Source organism: Nicotiana tabacum, chromosome 18 (assembly GCF_000715075.1).
Source record: "Nicotiana tabacum cultivar K326 chromosome 18, ASM71507v2, whole genome shotgun sequence".
Classification (NCBI taxonomy): Eukaryota; Viridiplantae; Streptophyta; class Magnoliopsida; order Solanales; family Solanaceae; genus Nicotiana; species Nicotiana tabacum.
In genome coordinates this window covers 121,745,320-121,767,410 of record NC_134097.1, presented here as the reverse complement: position 1 = coordinate 121,767,410, position 22,091 = coordinate 121,745,320, and the positions used below count along the sequence as shown (strand labels likewise).

General features: G+C 36.9%; 1 protein-coding gene across 7 annotated transcripts; it reads left to right on the top strand.

Moving 5' to 3' along the window:
• The first annotated feature begins 1,624 nt into the window (after positions 1-1,624).
• On the top strand, positions 1,625-11,561 carry LOC107769939 (DNA repair protein RAD5A). 7 transcript variants are annotated; one of them, XR_012702289.1, is made up of 20 exons: positions 1,625-2,294; positions 3,269-3,402; positions 3,515-3,644; positions 3,840-3,893; positions 4,043-4,192; positions 4,271-4,422; positions 4,496-4,580; positions 4,667-4,939; positions 5,108-5,254; positions 5,389-5,544; positions 7,046-7,113; positions 7,732-7,854; positions 7,982-8,081; positions 8,170-8,282; positions 9,133-9,401; positions 9,495-9,695; positions 10,081-10,174; positions 10,259-10,330; positions 10,598-10,696; positions 10,888-11,561. XR_012702289.1 is itself a non-coding variant. In XM_075237210.1 (20 exons), the coding sequence occupies exons 1-20, from the start codon at positions 1,788-1,790 to the stop codon at positions 11,008-11,010; spliced, it is 3,051 nt and encodes a 1,016-aa protein (XP_075093311.1). In that variant the 5' UTR covers positions 1,625-1,787; the 3' UTR covers positions 11,011-11,561. The 7 variants fall into 7 exon arrangements, 6 of the variants coding, with proteins under 6 accessions (XP_075093311.1, XP_075093310.1, XP_075093309.1 ...); XM_075237210.1 differs by having other exon boundaries at positions 9,133-9,405; positions 10,084-10,174; XM_075237209.1 differs by having other exon boundaries at positions 9,133-9,405.
• The last annotated feature ends 10,530 nt before the right edge of the window (positions 11,562-22,091 follow it).

Sequence of the window (22,091 nt, the reverse complement as noted above, 5' to 3'; positions counted from 1 at the left end):
TGAAATATTCGTTGAAATATTTCTCTGTTTCGCATAATTATCAAATACTATATAAATTTCTCTAACTTGAAATATTTGACGATTATTTATTTAAATATGATTCTAAATGTTGATATCTTGATAATTGATACCAAAATAAATCAATTCTACTTTGTTTACTTTGATGCTTGAAAATTTCAAAAAAATGAAATAGACTTGCAATTCTAATTAGTTAATGTGTTTTAATTTTTCTGTTTGGCAAAATATGTAGCGCATACGAAAAAAGAAGAGAGAAAAGCATAATTATAAAGAGAAATCCGGAAAATATGACTTCAAAAAGGAAAATAAAATATAATATGTATGTATCTCTTTTTAAAAGTTGTCCTTTGTGGCCACTTCTTTCCTTGTTATAAAAAAATTGTACTCTTTTCATTACCAAATTCAACATTTTTTGATTAAAAGATTAAGGTAAAAATTAATTACTACTACTAAATTTTGGGGTTCCAAGAGCTTGGGGCCTAAAGAAAATGCTTTATTTGCTTGGCCTTTCAGTCGCCCTCTTATGTGTGGTCTGATTCTTTTTCGTAAATTTAACACGTGAAGGAAGTAGATGACACTAATAGCCTGTTTGGCCAAACTGGAGAAATCAGCTTATTTTGAGAAGTGTTTTTGAAAAAAGTACTTTTGAAGAGAAACAGTTTGTGTTTGACTAATCACTCTTAAAAGCACTTTTGAGCAATAATTTGTGTTTGACCAAACTTTTCAGAAAGTGCTTTTAAGTATCAAATTACGTATAAGGACATGAATATGTTTACTTAATAGTTAATATTATAAGCAAATAAATAATCTCAAAAATTTGTTATTACATGCAATAATTAAATAATTTTATTTTATTTAACTAAAATATGAAAATAAAATTTAAAAGTACTTGATTTTTTTAATATAAGTTAAATATATTAAAATTCATTCAACAAATATAAAAGCGTTTACCCCTAAAGTCACTATATATTAGAAAGCTATCATAAAAACAAGAAGAAACACTTATACATTAATATATTAAGTATTAGGTTTAATGGTTATTTTGGTATATACTATATTTTATTAAGGGTATTTTAGGTAAGAAGAAAAGTCAAAACTGCTTCTGCTTTTGGGAAGAAGCTACTTTTTTCTGCTTCTTCCCAAAAGCACTTTTTCCCCCCAAAAGCTTGGTCAAACACCTCAAGTTACGAAAAAAAAGTGCTTTTGAAAAAAAAAAGTACTTTGCCTCTTAAGAAGGTTGGCCAAACAGGCTATAAGACTTAAATTGAGGATTGTTGCCTATTATAATACTATATTAAAGTGTGTCATCATTTCATAGATATATATTTATACTTAATTATATCTTCAATAATTACTACTACTATTTTTATTATTATTATTTAAATTTTTATATATTTTTATATTATTATTATTTAATATATTTTTATACTTAATTATATCTTCAATTATTATTATTATCTTATAAAACAAGAGTCAATATCATCTTAAATATTTTAAAACATACTAAAGCAAAAAAAAAAAAAATGGAGACTTTTTATAAGCTGCTAAATAAACATTAGTAAGAAATTGAGGGACTTTTAAGGCGGGAACTTATTCTATACCCCGCATGCATCTTCTTTGGAAACAAATAACAAACCAACCCGCCATTTCTAAAACCCGTCTAGGGTTTCAAATTTTAACTATTCTTCTCACCAATCCAATTGAAATTCAAATTCAAAATTCAGAAGCGAACCAAGAAAAATTACCCCGTTTTTTTTGGAGTCACTGTAATGGGGAACAAGATCGCAGAGGAGCTCGTTTCTACGGTACGGTCCATTGTTGGCGATGAATATACAGAGATGGACATAATTAGAGCACTTCACATGGCCAAAAACGACCCCACAGCTGCAATTAATATCATTTTTGACACCCCAAGTTTCAAGAAACTCGAAATTGTAAATGTAATTTCAAATTCAAGCAGTAATAATACTAGTGAGATCCAAAAACTTGAGCCTAGTACAGTTTCTTCAAATGAGGGATTAAATATTAATGAGAGTAGAATTGAGAGTGAGTGTGACAGGGGGAGTGAGTGGTGGTATGTGGGGTGTGGTGAGGTGGCGGGTATGTCAACATGTAAAGGAAGGATATTGAAGGCTGGCGAGGAAGTTCAATTTACGTTCCCTGTGGAGAAGAAGAAATTGAGTTCAGCTTCACCAGCTGGGAAGTTTGGACGAGGGCGTCAAGCGGCTGCTGCTTGTTCTGAAATTGTAAGGTTTTCTACCAAGGCTTGTGGAGAGGTACTCTTTTCTTCTTTTATGTTCTGAAATTTTAAGTTTCTTCTGCAACTTTTATTGCATTTTTGTGGAATTCCTCTAGCCCCCTGCCCTCCAAAGAAGAAAGAAAAAAAGAAAGAAAACAAAGGAAGTTGCTAAGGTTTTGCTCCGTTCAAGTTGCATTCTAGACCAATGTGAATCTAGGACAGTGGTTGTGTCCTCAAGGGGAGGGTCTAGTGGTTGAGGCGAGTAGCGGATGTAGAAGGCTTATGTAGCTCGGCAAAACCCACGAGACCTTAGGCTCGAAACATTTGTAGATGTTTGAAAAAGAAGTATAGATAGAGCTAGATAGGAGTAAAATTAAGCAGAGGATCGTGGTGGGATGTATGAGAACCCTCCGCCCTTAACCGGCAGTCTCAGGTTCAAGCTGCGGGAATGGGGAAATTCTTTCGCGGCGCAAATCTGGATTAGTTGGGTCAGTGGGTGCCGAATACTAGATGGTTATACAAAATCAAGATATATATTTTAGAACTCACCGCTTCTAAATCAGTGGGGCATGTGAGTGACAACTTAGGGATCCCATGTTCAGATCCAAGCTACAACACTTGTTGTGAACCCATCTATTACCTTGGAAACTTGTGCTCTTGGGCTGGACAAGCTGCCCGGTGGATTAGTTAAGATGTGAGCAAGTTGGTCCAAAGAAAACCCATATTTGAAAAAAGAAGAAGTTAAAAGCTGTGGGTGCACCACTTTAATAGAAGTACTTTTTTTTTCAAGTCTTAAATTTTCTGTATACAAAAATATAGTTTGAGCTCGGGCCAGTGGATGCACCTGCTTCTGCTTAAGAATGTGATGTCTGAATATAAAGTGAAATCATCAGAAGAAAGAATTTGCTGCCAATTAGTTTTTTCTTGGTGTGATAGGGGAATACTAGATCTTTCTTGAGGGAATTCTGTATAATAAGCCTGATTTTTTGGTTGTTTGTTGTGGAGTGACAGATGGGGCGTATTCCAAATGAATGGGCTCGATGTATTCTGCCGTTGGTGAGGGATAAGAAGATTAGAATTGAAGGGTGTTGCAAATCAGCTCCTAATATATTGGCGATTATGGACTCTGTTCTTTTGTCCGTCAGGTACTCTGGGCGAAGTTTTAGTGTTATAGTTTAGTATTTGAGGTGAGGAATCCAGTTTCATGAGATACGATACAGACGGTGGTGATTTTGATCAACTTTGTCTTGTATGCAGAGTGTATATTAATAGCTCCATGTTCCATAAAAGCCATCAGACATCACTAAAGGCTAGATCTACAGATGATACAGTTGTTCACCCCCTTCCAACTTTGTTCCATTTGCTCGGACTTACTCCTTTTAAGAAGGTGATACTCTCCTTTTGGTTTTGTATGTTGTAGGGAGTGGTTGAGGTTTTCTGACCATGACTATCATGGATTATAACCTTCTTTGTACAACTTGTTTATCAGTTGGGATCTGCATATTCTGCCTAGTTATAAGAATTCATCTCATCGATGATTGAATGACATTAATTCAATAAATTCTTTCTTGATCATTATTAGGCAGAATTCACTCCAGCTGATTTATACACGAGGAAGCGGCCTTTGAGCGAACAGGTAAGACAAGAAGAGAGTTCCCACTCGTTTTCCCCTCTATTCTCAGTTCACACTCCTACTTCACCCTCTTAAAGTCAGAGTATCAAGATGTTACAGTTTCTCTTAGTTTCCGCTGCTCACCCTCTTAAATGCTTCATTTTTCTTCACAGGACAGCTCTGGTGGTCCTGCCTCAGTATTGCACGCGAACTTATCCAAAAGCTCTTCATCTGCAGATGGAGATAAAGTTGAGAATGATGAGACAATTTCTGATACTGATCTTGATTATATTGTTGGTTCAGCTGATAACTCGGAGATACAGGTATGGCCAGCTCAAAATTGTTTGTTTTGTCTATGGAGTTCTCTATGTGTACCAAATACTTTTACATTCACATTTTAGGAAATGGAACCACCAAGTACACTCCAGTGCGAACTGCGACCCTATCAGAAGCAGGCACTTCATTGGATGACACAACTGGAGAGGGGAAGAACCACGGATGAAGCGGCAACAACTCTGCATCCATGTTGGGATGCTTACCGTCTGAAAGACGAGTATGTGAATCTTGACATACATGTTTTTCTTCTCCACTTACTCTCGCATTCAGTACACTAAAATTCATTTCAGGAGGGAGCTTGTTGTTTACTTGAATGCATTTTCGGGTGATGCGACCACTGAATTCCCGAGTACCCTTGAAATGGCTAGAGGAGGAGTATGTTGCCGCTTTGCTTCTTTTTCTCTTTGGGATATTTTGTTTTTATGCAATTTTCCATTTTATGACTTGAGAGTATGTTGAAGATTTTGGCAGATTCAATGGGGTTAGGGAAGACTATAATGACTATAGCTCTCCTCCTCAGTCATTCTGAAAGAGGTGGATCATCAGGGAGCCAACCTACAAGCCAGCTGTCTGGTGAAAATGGTGAAGCTAGTAATATTTTAGGTCAATCTACAACTTTTGCAAAGAAATCAGCAAAATTCTCTAGTCTTGATAAGCTCCTGAAACATAAGCCCACACTTATCTCTGGTGGGAATCTGATAATATGTCCAATGACACTACTAGGTCAATGGAAGGTACTTCAAATCTGCTTCAGCTGGCAACATTAGTTTTGCTATGTTTTTTAGGAACTAAAATGGCACATTAGGCATATTAAGCTTTACATACAAACAATTGTCAAAACCAAAAAGGAAAAGATGAAGGATTTACATATAGATATCTGAAGATGAATCCGTCGTTTGTAGGCAGAGATTGAAGCCCATGCACAACCTGGTGCTCTATCTCTTTATGTTTACTATGGGCAGACAAGATCAAAGGATACAAAAGTGCTTGCTCGAAGTGATGTCGTGCTGACAACATATGGAGTGTTGGCCTCCGAATTTTCTACAGAGGTATTATTTTGATTCTTCAAATTATAGTTTGACATTTAGTTTCTGTGTCCACCTTGTTTGCCTATCAGTACTTCTTTGCTCTAACTCGGTCTAGATCCTCTTATATTCATTTTTGTGTTCTGTTCTTGGTGTAGAATGCTGAGGACAGTGGGGGACTTTTCTCTATTAGATGGTTTAGAGTGGTGCTTGATGAGGCACATACTATCAAATCTTCTAAAAGCCAAATCTCCAATGCTGCTGCTGCTCTTATTGCTGACCGTCGGTGGTGTCTTACTGGTACCCCTATCCAGGTCCGTGTTACAGTAGGGAAATTTGTTAAGAAAAGATTATTAGCATTATTTAGAGGTTAAAGTTTCTATTTTCCTACAAAGTAAAAAATACCGCTTTTTGCTATTTTCATAGTTCTTCTCAGAGAGGTAAAAAGATATATTAATGTTTAGAATTCATAAAAGTGGTATATTATTAAGATTTTTGGCCATCTCTTTATTGCTAGATTGGTCGCGTGTCTTATTCTAATGACTTTGTAAGTTTCAAGCATGCCTTGACCCCTGAGTATTTATCTTATGTGTTTCAAAGCTGAGCTCCGGATTCCTAGTTTCTTGCCGTAGTTACTGGCTGTTACTATTGCTTTTTCCATCTATTTTTCTGGTTCTTAGGTTGCTGGTAGTATCTTTCTATCTTTCTGGCCTTTGTTGTTGTTACTGTTCTATTGTTTCTTTTCTCTTCTTGAGCGGAGGGTCTATCGGAAATAGCCTCTCTACCTCCAGGGTAGGTGTAAGGTTTGCGTACACACTACTCTCCCCAGACCCACTTGTGGGATTATACAGTCAAACCTCTCTATAACAGCCTCGTTTGTTCCGAATATTTTTGTATGTTATAGCGGAGTGCTGTTATATAGAACATATATTATAACATAACATGAAAATTGGTTCCAAAAAAGCTTGGCTTTTATAGTAAAGTATTGTTATATAGGGATGCTGTTATAGAGAGGTCTGACTATATTGGGTTGTTGTTGTGTTTCAAAGCTGAATCAATTGTTTAAACTTAAATTGTTCCAACTGATTGTAAGTGCTAGTTTTTCTCTGCATAAGTTCAGATACAAGTTCATGCCACCCTTCTTTCCCTACGTTGCAAAAGAGAAGAAAATAGATATTTTCGTATTGGAAAAGCTGGTATTTTCCGGTGCTTGTCTTTTATCAGCTGATCTGGACATTCATATATTTTATCCATTATGCAGTCATAGACTCTCAGTAGATCCTTTTTGGCTGGCCCTGAACACTGTCGTTGAATCTCTATGCTACTAATGCTGCAGTTTTGGTTTATATTTAGCCTTAGTGAATTATCTTATCAAAGACTCCACAAAGCTAAATACCTAGTGAAGTACTTCTATTGACTAGAACAATGGAGGTAAAGGATTTGAGAGGCTGCTGCAGTTTCGTTAAAAAGCTCCTCGAAATCCTAGGACGAATTCTTAAGAGTTAAATTAGGTGATCAGACCCTCCAACAAGCTTCATCATACATGACATTAAGATACCTTTTACTCGGTTAAGTGTATCATCAGCTGATCATTACTAATACACTTGAGGATACTACTAACCCGATTAGGTAATCATGATGCTAGTTTCTTCAAATTTGGTTTGTACATTTTTTGGACATTTCTTCTTGAAGTCTAGCATTTGTTGCCATCTTATAGTGGTTTGCCATTGCTCTTATGCTTTTTCAAGAGAAGGTTGCTATTGATAGGCACCTAATTTTGTTATGTGACTTTAACTTACTATTTTCCCGTGGCAGAACAATCTGGAGGATATTTACAGTCTTCTTAGATTTTTGAGGATCGAACCATGGGGAAGCTGGGCATGGTAAGATATGGATTCCTTGCATTAAAATTTAACCCTCAAACTTATTTGTCGTCATGAAAACGTATCAGAAACTGTGGTGGGTGCTGGTAATATTGAATGTTATGACTGGATGCTATTTGTGGAGGACATGCTTTGTTGTAAGATTCTCTACCTTTGTACACCTTGTATGCAAGGTTTCTCCATCACTAAATGAAATTTTAACCTAATAAAAAAATGTTGTGGACGGGAGACTGTAGAGAGTGTAGCACATATCTTTTACTGTGACTTTGCCCCAATTTGTCAAATGATCCACAACAGCTTGATTTATTCATTCATATGGTCTTGTTATCCTATTAAGATTTGTAAATGACTATTAAATAACCCTGTTTTGAAGCAGCTATTCATTGATATGATCTTCCACTAAAACCTCACTAATCTTTCTGGCATCAGTCTAGATCCTTACCATTTTAGTTTGAGGACATCCTTAACAGCACTTGCTGCTACAAGTGCTGTTCCTTTTTTGTATCTGGTGAAATATGAAGCTAAGTTCTGTGTGAGAAAGTTATTTGCATAATTGATTGAGTTTTCTCATGTTACTGTGATGCCATTCAACATGTTGTCTGCTTGGTCATATTAAAGGTGGAACAAGCTTGTTCAGAAACCTTTTGAGGAGGGAGATGAGAGGGGGCTAAAGTTGGTTCAACAAATTTTAAGATCGATCATGTTGAGAAGAACAAAGTCTAGTACAGACAGGGAAGGCAGGTGAGTATTCCACATAGGATTCACTAATCTTATTTTTTTGATGTCTTCTTTTGTTTGGTTTTGTTTGTTATGGTTACTTTTAGGTTTATTGAACTGTTATATTGCTTCTGGTGTTATTGGGTTGCAGACCAATTTTAGTTCTACCACCAGCAGATATTCAAGTGACATATTGTGAACTAACAGAAGTAGAGCGCGACTTCTATGATGCATTGTATAAAAGATCCAAGGTTTTACCATCATCACTCTGTCCATGAAATTCTCGATTATTTTTGCACCTTTATTTCCTTTCCCATAGTCCTATATCTCCAATATCAGGTGAAGTTTGATCAGTTTGTTGAGCAAGGGCGAGTTCTCCACAACTATGCTTCTATATTGGAGTTGCTTTTGCGACTTCGTCAATGTTGTGACCACCCGTTTCTTGTAATGAGGTGTGTACTTTCATCCGTGCACCTATTTATCCTTTGAGTTTAATGTTGTGTGGTTTGTTCTTGTCTAAATGAACTTATACTCCAGAAAAAATATTGCGTGACTTTCCAACAAGCGCTTAGTTATTCCTTATATTGATGATTTGGAGAGACTTTGGTTTGATTTCTAATTTTATTTTGAATGTACGTGATTCTCATTACTCCCTCTGACCTAAATTGATAGTCCTGTTTCTCATATTGTCAACTTGACCAATTACTGTAATTAGACTGATTAATTCAAATTATGAATACTTCACATAGATATGTAGCAACTATGTGTAATACTAGTACTAAATTGCATATCTTAGTTAAGGAACATTTCCAAGACTATGGGAGCGCGAGATAGGATATGGAGAAAAGGGAGTGTTTGTTTAAACAGATTTTTATTAACTTACAATCTGTGTGCCAACTCTTAGATTAAATGGAAGCGCTTCTTTTTGCCTATTTAATGAAAGAAAAGCAAGGTGGATCTTTCGAAAACTTTTCAAATGTGGATCCAAGAATATTCTACGAAGTAAATACAGTGTCCAGAAAGCTTATTGACTCCAGTTTTTCTAGAAAGTGATCATTGTTTGTCTTATAGTTATAAACGCTATTCAGATTGTTTATTCTTTCTTTCCAGTAGTCTGTTATCATCTGGCATCATACCTGACTTATATTATTAATAGTAGGTCTTATTGTTTTTGTAGTTGCTCTTTTGGACTGATTACCCACCTTGCTTCTCTGTTTCTGGACTCTGGAATATCTAATAACTAATAGTTACTAGATATTATCTTTCAAGTAATATTTGCTGATGGGGTTTATTCTTGGCCAGTCGAGGTGATACCCAAGAATTCTCCGATCTAAATAAGCTTGCTAAACGTTTCCTTAAGGGTGGTAAGGAGACTGGAGAAGGCAAAGATGTTCCTTCACGTGCTTACATTCAGGAGGTTGTGGAAGAGTTGCGGAAGGGAGAACAGGGAGAATGTCCTATTTGTCTTGAAGCTTTTGAAGATGCAGTCTTGACTCCATGTGCTCATAGGTTATGTCGAGAGTGTCTCTTGGCAAGCTGGCGAAGTTCTACTTCCGGCCTTTGTCCTGTTTGTAGGTACTTTCCTACAGGTGTTTATTGAAGAACGAGACTCTATACAATGAGATCAACTGCATGTTTTTTATATAGATATTCCACTTTTGCAGAAACACTGTCAGTAAGCAGGAGCTTATAACGGCCCCGACAGATAGCCGCTTTCAGATTGATGTTGAGAAGAATTGGGTGGAGTCATCAAAAGTATCAGCCTTGTTGGGTGAACTAGAACGTCTTCGTTCCGTTGGCTCCAAAAGCATTGTTTTTAGTCAGTGGACTGCCTTCTTAGATTTATTGCAGATTCCTCTTTCTCGGTACACCCTGTTTTTGTTCATGTTAGATTCTGAAGAACTTATAAGCTTTTGAGCACTCTATTCTGCAACTTCTATGTCTTTTAAGGTAACTGTACACGAAGAAGCTCAATGAACATCGTGGTATTTCCATTTATGGCAAATATACTTGTAGTAGTCTTGGTATGCATGCTCATAAGGGTAAGGAAACTGAGAAAGATTTCTGGTTTGTGTAAATGATTTGACCCTTGTCTCTATCTGGACGACAATTCTTTTCCTCCCATTAGTTGAGTCCTGTTAAACATTTGAAGTTATTGATTTTGTCAATTGCCTTTTGCAATAGCCTTGTCCATATTTTGTGTACTTTATTTTTGAGTTAATATATTTATTGACGTCCATACTTGTGCAGTAGTAATATTCCATTTGTTCGCCTTGATGGGACGTTAAACCAGCAACAACGTGAGAAAGTAATAAAGAAGTTCTCAGAAGAGGATGGCATATTGGTTTGTCGTGGCTGCTGCCTCTTTGTCTTATACATTTATTTTTAAATTAATTATTTTTCCATAGTCAAATTGAATATTATACAGGTGTTGCTAATGTCATTGAAGGCTGGTGGTGTTGGGATAAACCTGACGGCTGCATCTAATGCTTTTGTCATGGTACTTGTCTGCCTTTAGAAAAAATTTAGATGATCACAGACTATTGAACTCTCTGAATTTAATTGTTTGTGTTGTCAAAAGCGGGTTTGCTCTTAGTAGAAGACTCTATTTTCTTTTTAATTCCACACGTTCGTATTAATAATTTGATCTAAGTGTTGCATAGAGCGAGAGAAATGTTTATATAATTATATGTACTATTTGACACTTTTCTGTGACTCTATTGTTGTCAAATATACACAATGTTCATCTTTGCCTGCTTATCTCTAGGATCCGTGGTGGAATCCAGCTGTTGAGGAACAAGCGGTCATGCGTGTTCATCGTATTGGACAAACTCAGCAAGTAATGATTAAACGATTCATTGTGAAGGTATGCTCAACACTTTTCTCCTTATTACGGCTTGTTAACCAGTTTCCATGTAACAATATCGCCCTCTCTGGGAAGTGCTGGTGCTTGTTCCTTGGCGCTTACCTGAATATCAATATGCTCTATCGCACCTTGAGTGCACATCATGTTAAAAAAGTCATTGGACCCTTGCATGCATATTTTTCTGATGGCAGGGTTCAGTTGAGGAAAGAATGGAGGCAGTACAAGCTAGGAAGCAACGGATGATTTCTGGTGCTTTGACGGACCAAGAAGTTCGGACTGCAAGAATTGAGGAACTTAAGATGCTTTTTGCATAGACAATACGGAACAACTAAATCATGCCAATGAGTTGGGGCCTCTGCCTCCTGAGATTGTAGATTCACGATTGCCATATCAGATGGTATAGGTGTCTGGAAAAGAGCTGAAAGCTTCATGTCTCATGCTGCAGGCGCGCAGGGTTATTTTGGAGGCCTCGAGAATCTCAAGTGTTGAAAAGTGATCATTCCATTGGCTACAACTGGTTTAATTTTGGAGGAACCTTCATTTTTCTCAGTATTCCAAGTTTTAGTTGAAGCAGTTTCCAGAAGCGCAAATGTAACTAGCATCTGGGGATGTGCATTTGTACTTCACTGTTGTAAAACTGAATCCTGGCATCACGAGTAATATGAAGATGTGGGATCCGACTTCTAAAACAGTTCTTGTAGAGTAAACAAATTTGTAAATAATATATTTCGTCAATGCAGCTTGCAAGCTGCAGAGAGGAGAGTCATATGTAACTTTATAACTTTTGTTTCAGTTTACAAACCTTGTAAATTTTGACCATATTGAAGTTCTCCCTTCAGTTAACAAAGCTTGTAGTTTATGAGTACCAAGTTCTCCAACCCAAAAGTGCTTTACGGACCAATGACTTAAAATAGATAGTCGACTTAGCAAATTTTATTTTATTGTTATGATCGATAATAGGAGTTGGGCTTAAAGAAAGAAATAAAGATTCATAAGGGCGACTCCAATTTGTTTGGGACCGAGACATAGTTATTGTTTGTTGTTTTTTGGCAACTTCGGTCCATCTCGGGTGCCAATAGTAAAATTATTTCAAACTTGGAATAATCAGTTATCAAATGTACTCAACATTTCAAATTTAGAATAATCAGATACCAATAGTAATATACATTCATTCACTTGATATGATGAGTAGGTCTTTACTAGATGGCTATATTTATTAAGTAATCTGATATTAAAAATGAAGATTTCATTTTAATTTATATGCTTAATAGGACATGACACAAATTTGTTAATATATCCATTTAGAATCTCATAATTAAATCATCAAAATTAATTATATTTTCTATTAATTGTTCATTTTTTTAATTATTATTAAACTAGATTACAACATGTATAAGTAGTCAAACATTCCTCCAGTTCTCTTCTTTATTTTTCTGAATTGCCCTTTCAATTTTCAAAAATAGGAACAATAAGGGGAAAAAGTTAGAAAAACCATAAAAGTGTAATATGGAAATAAATGAATAATAATCCTATATAATTGTGCTTAAGAAAGCTTTTCCTCCTCTTCACCACCAGGTTTTGACGTTCATAAAACTTTGAAAGGTTTGCCTTTTCATCTTTTTCCACAGTTAAATTTTTCATTCCTCATTGCTATAAGTGTGTTGGTTTTGGTGTGTGTATTTCTGTTTTTTTTTTGTGAGCACACGTACTTTGTTGGTAAATCTAAGATTTAAAGTTAGTGAATTTTGCTCTCTATATACGTGTGTTTCAATTTATATTTTTTAAACACGCATACATATAAAGTTTGAGCTAGACAGAAATGAGATTCTGTCAAATTTATTGTGTCTAGTCAAGATTACCATGGTAAGCACTCGAGATATACTCTTTTGTATATGTACTATTTGTAAACACCAATTTTTCTCCACATACGAATACGTACGTAAAGTTTGAGCTAGACAGGAATGAGATTTTGTTAAATTTACCGTGTCTAGTCAAGATTACCATGATAAGCATTCAAGATACTTTCTTTTGTATACATACTATTCATAAACACTAATTTTTTTCCACATACGTAAAATTTGAGCTAGACAGGAATGAAATTTTGTCAAATTTACTGTGCCTAGTCAAGATTATCATGTTAAGCACTCGAGATACTTTCTTTTGTATATGTACTATTCATAAACATCAATTTTTTTCCACATACGAATACATACGTAAAGTTTCAGCTAGACATGAATGGGATTCTGTCAAATTTATCGTATCTAATATAATCAAGATTCTCACTCGAGATACTTCTTTTGTATATGTATTATTCATAAACAATAATTTTTCTCTTTCTCTCTCTCACACACATTTAAAGAGCTAGATAAGTCAAATTCATTGTGTCTAGTCTAGATTAATTACCACAGTAAGCATATCCGAGATACTTCTTTTGTATATGTATTATTCATAAACAACAATTTTTTTCTTTCTGTCACACATACATTTAAAGCTCGAGCTAGATAAGATGAATTCCGTCAATTTCATTCTGTCTAGTCTAGATTACTACAGTAAGCATACCCGAGAGAATAGGTATTATATTCGTAACACTTTCTTTTTTACATATGCATACAATAAAGTTCGAGCTAGGCAAGATAGATTCTATCAAATTCATTGTGTCTAGTCTAGACTCCCATGATAATTAAAGACTCGAGATATGTATGTGTTATCTTTTTTCCACACATACATACATGTAAAGTTCAAGCTAGACAAGATAGATTCTGTCAAATTCATTGTATCTCGTCTAGATTCCCACATTAAGCGCTCGAGATATATATACTTTCTTCTGTATATGTATTATTTATAAACAAATAATCTTTTTCTTGCTTTTGTATTTCACAGGTGTATTTCTAGACAATCTAAAAATACTCTACAATTATATTAATATAATAATGGAGGATATGAAGTACAATGGTTTTTCTGCTCAACCATTGGAATCGAATGAAGTGAAGCCCTTGACACAAATACCAATGGAAGAATCTGTAATTGAAGACAGATTAATAAGCAATGAAAAAGGAAAGGAGCCAGAGGTGGTGAATGAAGAGGAAAATCCTAAACTAGTGAATGCTCACAAAAAAAGAGGTAGAGGAAGGTCTTTGGGCAGTAGTAATAAAATTAATCTACTACAAGTTTTAGCTTCTCAAGGTGAATTTTCTCTCTACAAGTTACTCATATCGAGTGGTATATATTTTTTTATTTTATTTGATTTGGTTTTTTTTTTTTGATATCTTCGATTATTGTGGTACGGAAAATACTTACCTGCACCGAGTGTTTACACCAAATTAATTATTCAACTTATTATGTTTAAGTGATTTTATGTAGTGAAAATATACGTAAATTAATCACGGTTAATTGATATAAGTGTATGCACAAACGCATGTAATGCACGCTAGGATTGGTGTAAACACCCAATGAGGATAAGCATAGATAGAATAGGGAGCGCACTGGGTCCTTAAAATAGATAAAATTCTGGTAGGAAGTACTTTCTCCTTAAAAGTCTTATACAACACGAATAAAGATTAGTCGGAACACATTGCAAGTACTGAACACCGAATGTGAGGCCAAAAAAAAAGGTTTTTGATTACTTGGTAAAAGTAATCAGTCAATTGATTTTTAAAAAGTCTATTGCATTTTGCTCCATTCTATTAATCTTCGTTTTAGAAGAAAAAGGAAAGTGGCTTATTTGGGGTTGATGTATATAGTATTGGTTGTTAAAAATTTATTTGATTATATCTCAACTTAAAAGACTAATAATAATAATGTATATTTTTTGTTTTTTCTGGTGAAGGTGGGATAGCAGCACTAACAATGGGGAGTGAGTTCACTCCTGCTGTTGTTATAGTGGAGCCTGGAGAAGTAAGATATATTTGATGGTCAATACAGTAATTTGTTAATGTTTTGATTGCTTGGAACTATAATCACTGAATTAATTAATTATTACTTTTTGCAGGATCTTGTTGAAAAAGTTTGGTCATTGAGTAAAATAAATGGTGAATCTGTGTGTATTTTTTCAGCTACTGGGACCATTTCAAAGGTTGATCTTGGTCATTCAATTGGTGGCATCCTCAAATGTGAGGCAAGTAACTAGTTGTTAGTATTTTTTTCTCAACAATTTCCTCGTTTTTTTTTTTTGGCTTTCCCATTTCCACAAATTTCTCCTTTTCTCTGTGTGTGGTTTTCCATCGCGGTACCCATTTTGGGCCCCAACTAATTCGGATATGCTCTGCGTAAGGCCCATTAAAAGAGGAAGCGTTCCCTATAAGGATTTTTTTTCCGAACCGAAAACCTTTGTTAGGGGTAAAGAAATCATATCTGTCCCATTACAGCCTTGATGGTCGCACATCCGTTGTTTTGTTTAGGTGCGTCTCTATATGGAGGAGTATGGTGCACATGAACCTAGACTCTTTTTCTCTATACTATGTATAACAATGTTATACTTTTTTAAAATTACTTAAATAAATATATATATGCGCACCCAAGCTTAAAGAGTCCTATAATGCAATGATTATTCGGTGCACCTTTACAATTGAAATTGAAGTTAGGAGTTCAAATCTCATGGTCGTAGGCATGTCTAGTCTCACCACTTTTGTTTTAATCAAGTGTTTTTCGTTTCCTTTCTTTTTTTATTTGTTTTATTCATTCAAAATCCCCAAATCTAATACATTAAAATTTTTATTCTTCTATTATTATCGCAAAATTTTATATAATTAAACTAAATGTTCATATTTAAGCTAATAGTAGTGGATGATATAACATATATTCAATGGGGTTCAATGATCCCAGCATTTTTTATATGGAGATAGGTATATATGTTCAAAATGATTAACATTGCAAGAACCTATAGTTTCTAAATGGTAATGGATTCATGGTAAGAACCTATAGGTTGAACCAACCAAATATAAATTCTGGATTCATCTCCTTGTAATAATGTACCCATCTCTTATTGAAATTTTGGATCCGCTTCTGATTTTGTTATTGCATAATATAACAATGTCATTTACTTCCTAGGTGCAAGAAAATATAGGGAAAAAACTTACTCGCACCCGAAATTTAAACTTTGACCTTTATACCAAATATTACTTACTTTTGCAGCATATGACAAAAATATTTGGTCCATCCATATATTTGCAGGGGTTCTATGAAATTTTGTATGTGAAAGGTTCACATGTAACTGTTGAAACATTGGGTGTTCGTCGTGAAGTTGCTCAGCTTAAAATGTCCATCGCAAATGCTGAAGGAATTGTCTATGGTGGTCTTGTTTGTGGTTCAATAATTGCTGCTGGAAAAGTTCAAGTAAGTGGCTCTAATTTTCTTTTTTTCTTTTTGCCAAAAGAATACTATATTTATAATACTAAGTTAAGATTATTTTTACATTGGGCTGTTGAGGAGTTAAGCTCATCATACCAAACAGTGAGTAGTCCAAAGCTGCATTTACAATATTACAACTTTTAACGTTTCTTTCAAAAATAGCTCCTAAAGTGTCTGCCCATAGTACTTCATCGACGAACACCGGAGGAATTGCCAATAAGTTGATTCCTGCCCTCAACTGCTTCCCTGCCTCTGTTGACAACTTGTCTGCCACCCTATTTGCCTCTCTAAATGTGTGATTTACTGGTGGATGTCCCAGCGCTACTAGGAGAGACCTGCATTCACAAATCAGGGGGTCATATATCAGATGACCATTGTTTATGCATTGTATTACCTCTGTCGTGTCCACAACGGCCTCTAAGAGCACTAGATGGTTTGATATTGCCATTTTTAAGCTATGCAAGAAAGTTGTTAGCTCATAATGGAGGATATTTGTGTATTTGATTTTCCCCATGTATCCTGTGACCCAATCCCCATTGCTATTTCTAATTATCCCTCCTATCCCCTATGTGTTATCTTTTTGATGGTAAGCACCATCAATGTTTAGCTTGTAACAACCCTTCCTAGAGGGCTGCCATTTAATAGAGACAACAATATTGTGTCTGGGCTCTTTTCCTCTTATTGCTATGTGCATGAATTTTGCAGCCTTGTTAATGACCACTCTAAAGGGGACATGATCCTTCCTATGGTTGAAACTGTTGATGTTCCTGGTTATCCAAAATTGCCAAAGGCAGAAAGGGATTAAGTGCCTCCATTTGAGTATGTCATTGAAGGGTTGGTGCTTTACCTTGTTAAAAGTGTGCACTCAGTTTGTTTGGCTATTACAATGTTTGGGATGCTGAGATTGAAATGGCTTTGCTCGGCTAACTTCTGCCAGCATTGATTAGCATTGTCACATCTGAAGAGAAGGTGTTCAATGGTTTCTTCCTCTTTGTTACCGAAGAAGCACATAAGGTTAAGATTCATACCCCTTGAGTGGAGGTATTGAGTTGTGGGGAGCCTAGCATGGGTTACTAACCAAAAAAAATATTTTATCTTGTTTGGCAGTTTTTAGCCCCAAACCTAGTTGAAGTTTTTCCTGGAATTGTGATCTTGATGATGGTTTAGACTTTTTATGAGGGTATAGGCAGTTTTAGTTGAGAAGAGGCCACTACCAATTTGGTTCCAAACCATCCTATCCAGATTCCCAGAATTAGGATTAACACAGATAGAATTAATAGTAGTAACTACCTCCTGAGGGAGGTCAAAAGAGATATTACCAATGTCCCAGTGACCCTACTTGTAGCATGAGCCTACGTTCACACTCTCCTCGCCCTTGTTGAGTGGACCACTGATGATGCTCCTAAGGATCTCCATACCAGGGATCCATTTGTCACCATAAAGTTTAGTTCTATCTCCTTACTATAAACATACCAACCATTTTTGACATTTTGCCAAGTCTTAGAGGCAATGTGCCTAGAACTAGTACAATGCTTCTGGAACATAAGCCTGGCCCACAGGGCATCGGTATTGTTGTACATCCTCCGGTCCAGGCTAGTGTGAGTGGCAATGTTTTTGTTACCAGCTGTCTGCACTCCCAAGCCACCCTCCTCCTTAGACTTTATCATAGTTTTTCACCCAACTAGGTGTATTTTTCTTTTAGCTGTAGTGGTACCCCAGATGAAATTTCTCTGAATCCTGTCAATTTGGTTGCACATCTGAGCTGGGAGCTTAATTTATTGCATGACATAGCCAGAGATGCACCCAAGAGAGGATTTAGCTAATGTAGTTCTCTCAGTCATATTCAGAAAATGGGTTTTCCAGCCTGCATACTATCAATGATAAACTGATAGTCTATATTGGTGGGTCTTTTGTGAAAGATGGAAAAGCCCAGGTACTTACTAAAAGAGAGACTAGGTTTAATGGTCAATATCCTGGCTAGTCTATTTACTTCTCTTGGTGGCAGTTTGTGGAAAAGATAACTTTGGGCTTGATGTTATTTACCTTTTGGCCAGACTTACAGCTAAACTCCTAGAGAGTTTCTATAATGGTATTGCAGTTCTTAATGTTTGTTCTAGCAAAGAGAGTGAGATCATCTATAAAGAAGAGATGGGATATTTTTTGCCCCGTTTGACTGATTTTGATAGGGAATCAATTCCCATTATGCACTTTTGCATCAATACTTCTAGATAGTCTCTCCATACATATGATGAAGATATAGGGAGACAAACAATTTCTCTGTCTGATGCCCCTACTAGGCTTAAAGTACACAGTCCTACTCCCATTGACAAGCATAAATATAGAACTGGTGGAAATGTAGGACATAATCATCTTGGTAGTGATGCTAGGGAAACCAAAGGAAAATAGTGTGTCTCTGATGAAGGACCATTCTAATCTTTCAAAGACCTTCTCCATATAAATCTTTAGGATCATGTTGGCATTTATACCTTTCATTTTCTTAAAGTGACTAATGTATTCGTACACAATAATGGCATTATCACAGGCCCTCCTGTTAGACAAGAAGCTGGCTTGGCTAGGGCCTATGAGCGATGACAATATAGGCTTTATTCTGTTAACAATGATTTTAGTGATCAATTTGTATATTGTATTGCATAGGCCAATAGATCTGAAGTTCTTCAGCACAGTTGCATTTGCACATTTAGGGATTAGGCTCAGATGGGTAGTGTTAACCTCAGGGTTCATTTCAAGGGTGTGAAAGACCTACTTACAAAAACTGGTTAACTTACCCTCAAGGATATTACAGTACTTTTGGTAGAACATTGGGTGTAGGCCATCAGGCCTAGTGGCTTCGAAAGGTTTGAATGGGAATAAACAATCTTTATCTCACTATTCCTCAAAGGAGCACTAAGAATGTTCTGATCCGTATGTGAAAAGGGTGTGAGAGTCGTAAGGGGTGGTATCTCTACTCTTGGTAGAAGATTGATGGTCAGTGATGAATAGGGATAAATAGAACTGGAATATGGCATCATCAATTCCCTTATGGTCATCTATCCAATCCTCTGCCTCATTGTGGAGGGACAGAATCCTATTCCTTCTTCTCCTATTGAGAGTGGAGATGTGGAGGAACTTCGTGTTAGCATCTTCCTCCATTAGCCAGTTTATCCTAGATTTAATTTTCCAGAATTCCTCTTCACTTCTCAGAATGACTGAATAGTTTTCTAGGAGTTGACACTCTAGATGTTGAAGGTAAGGGTTGAAGGGATATGCATTGGATTTCTGGATACCTCCTAGCCTAGCTAGAAGATGTTTCTTCTTATGGAAGATGTTATCTATCTTGTTCCAAGTAGTAACTTGGTCTTGGAATTTGATAGTTCCCTCAAGTAGGTTACAGTTACTCTCATAGGCCTGCTACACCACATTGGTGATGGAGGGGTGGCTGCACAATATAGGCTCAAATCTAAATGGTTTAGAGAGGCTGCTGGACCTGAACCAAGATTGATTAGCATAGGGTCGTGATCAGAGTGAGTTCTAAGAAGGTGGATAATTATACTAGAAGGGAATTCTTGGATCCAATCCTCATTAGCAAGACATATGTATAGTCTTTCCAGGATTAACTGACTTCTATTCCTATATCTCATATTAGTCCTGGTAAATTTGCTACCTTTGAAACCAAGATCAATCAGCTTACATTGATTTATGCATTGCTAGAAGATATTAGCCCGAGGAGCAGAGATACAATTTCCCCCATACTTGTCTCTAGCTCTCAGGACTTCATTGAAGTCCCCCTACTAGCTAGCTTCCATGATAGGTATCAGGTATAGTTCTGAGCTGCTACTAGAGGTTTCTTCTAAGTGCATAAGTGTTGCTAGCATAAAAAATAGTGAAAAGCTAAGAGTTGAAAGATTGGATTACCTTGACCATGATATTAATGCCCTGGGATGTGGTGAAAACTTTATCAATTTTGAGCAGATCATCCTTCCACATGATGACTATGCCTCCAGACAGGCCAATAGCTGGGCTTTGGATTTGCCCAGAGAATTCCAGTTCATGAATCAGGTGTTTGTGCTTAGTCATCCTAGTTTCTAGGAGGACTAGCATAGCAGGCTTGTGCATTTTGACCATCTCAGCTCAGTGCCTCCTAAACTCACTACTGTTGGCACCCCTAGCATTCCAAATGAAGAAATTCATTAACAACTTGTTGTGTGGTGAGGACGTCCTTTTCAGGCATTTAGCCTTCCCTTTCACAGGATTGTCCTCCAAGTTCACTTGTAAAGAGCTGGCTTGTTTGTTTTCCTGTATCAGAACTGGGCTTAGTCTTATAGCTGAGTCTCCTGAGTTTGGATTTGAGGCTAATCTTAGGCTTACCCCGCACAATTTCATACTCTTTGGGCATATTGCGATAAGTATTTCTCCCCAGGTCTTTTGAACTCTATTAACTCCTCTTGTTGTAGGAGCATTGCCTTTGTTTTGGTACTCCCAACTTTGCAATCTGGGCCTCCAGCTCTGTGTTGGAGGCTTGTAGGTGCTCGTGGACATTTTTTGATCCTGCTATTTGGGTTTCTCTAGATGGTGGGGTCATGGTCCATGTTGGTGTCCATTGGGAGAATGTGGGGCTTACAATCTCCTCCCCTGGTGTTACTAAGGGGAAGAAGGGAAGGGAGTTGTTGATCTAATCCATCAGGGCACTCAGCTGGGTTGGTGTCATTGTTGTTAGCTGAGTGCCACCTCAGCTTGTATCAAGGTTGCCAGCCATAGTTGGTGCCCATAGTTCAACATTGCATGATTGAGGCATATAATGACTATCTTAGCTAAGTAATGAGGGTTCTGGATTACCACAATGATTGACAAGGACCCTATTGAGAGGGTCAGCGGAAAGGCTGCTCCCTGCAATGCCATTTCCATCCAAGAAGTGGGAAGGTGGTCTGGTGGTAGTGGGGATATTGTTACCATTAGAGGCAATGGTTCCCTTTCTAGGTTCTGGGTTTGGGGGGGGGGGGGGAGTTTGCATGTTATTTTGATTGTTTACCATCGGAGTAAGGGGGGGGGGGGTAGAACAATGTTGGATTGTAGAAGGCATCCTTTAGTAGTTTTTAAGGCTTCATTTGCCTTAGTTGGATTTTGTGCACAAAGTTTTCTCATCATTACAAATATTTCAGAGGTGATGGGTACTGCCAATTTATTTGAAGGGTCAATATAGTGGGAGGGGAGAGGAGAAATAGAGTTCTAAGTAGGTAGTTCTCTTAGAGAGAGAAACTCTCTTTCTCCTTCAGCAAATCTGAGGCTATCACATGTAGATTTGACTCTAGTCGTGGAACCCATGATATGATCCTTAGGGAAGATGGATGGTATCATTTTTGGATTGGGCGAGTATATTAAACTTACCTCTATTAGCAATTTCCACTTTCCATTAGAACATATGCTCTTTTAGAGAGGAGCGTGTTTGGTTTTGGTATGTGGGTTTCATGTGGCCATTCTTAGTGTTGGGTTTAGGCACGTGCCCAGGTTGTAGGTTAAATGCCTTAACCTTAAATGGGTTTAAAACTCGGTCAAGGTTTGTTTGACCATCCCATTCTCGACCCAAGTCCTTTGGCCCATCTAGGCTCAAAATCTTGGCCCCATTGTCTTTTCGTTGGTCCTGGGCTCTTTGGCTCGTTAGGGTTTCAGCCCTGGCCTCACTTTCCCCCAAGTCCCCAAGGACGACAAATTTACCTGTCGCCAATGATACATGAATGTTTTCCCTTCCACTTGCCTTCTCAACCGTGTGTTATTCTTTTGGTGGATAGTATGCTCTTGCTTTCCTTCTGGTCCATCTTAGGAACTCCACTGTTATCCAATCGTTGCCTCCCTTTGGTTGTGGTTCCGCCGTAGATGATTTCGGCTTCTCAGATGGTTCCAGAGTTTGTGTAGCCGTGCATTTCCCCGTTGTGTGGCCTATCTTCCCACACCTCTTACATAATATTCCCTCCCTCGTATTCAATTTGCTGCATGTGCTCTCCAATTACGACGGAAGTTCTAAGTGGGATGTCTATGGGGAGATGCAAATCCGTGC

Excerpts from the sequence above, each read along its gene's own strand:
- LOC107769939 (XM_075237208.1), top strand. The coding sequence starts at position 1,788 with ATGGGGAACAAGATCGCAGAGGAGCTCGTTTCTACGGTACGGTCCATT. Across the intron at positions 3,894-4,042 it reads AGCGGCCTTTGAGCGAACAG|GACAGCTCTGGTGGTCCTGC; the intron begins GTAAGACAAGAA and ends TTTTCTTCACAG. Across the intron at positions 4,581-4,666 it reads TTGAAATGGCTAGAGGAGGA|ATTTTGGCAGATTCAATGGG; the intron begins GTATGTTGCCGC and ends AGTATGTTGAAG.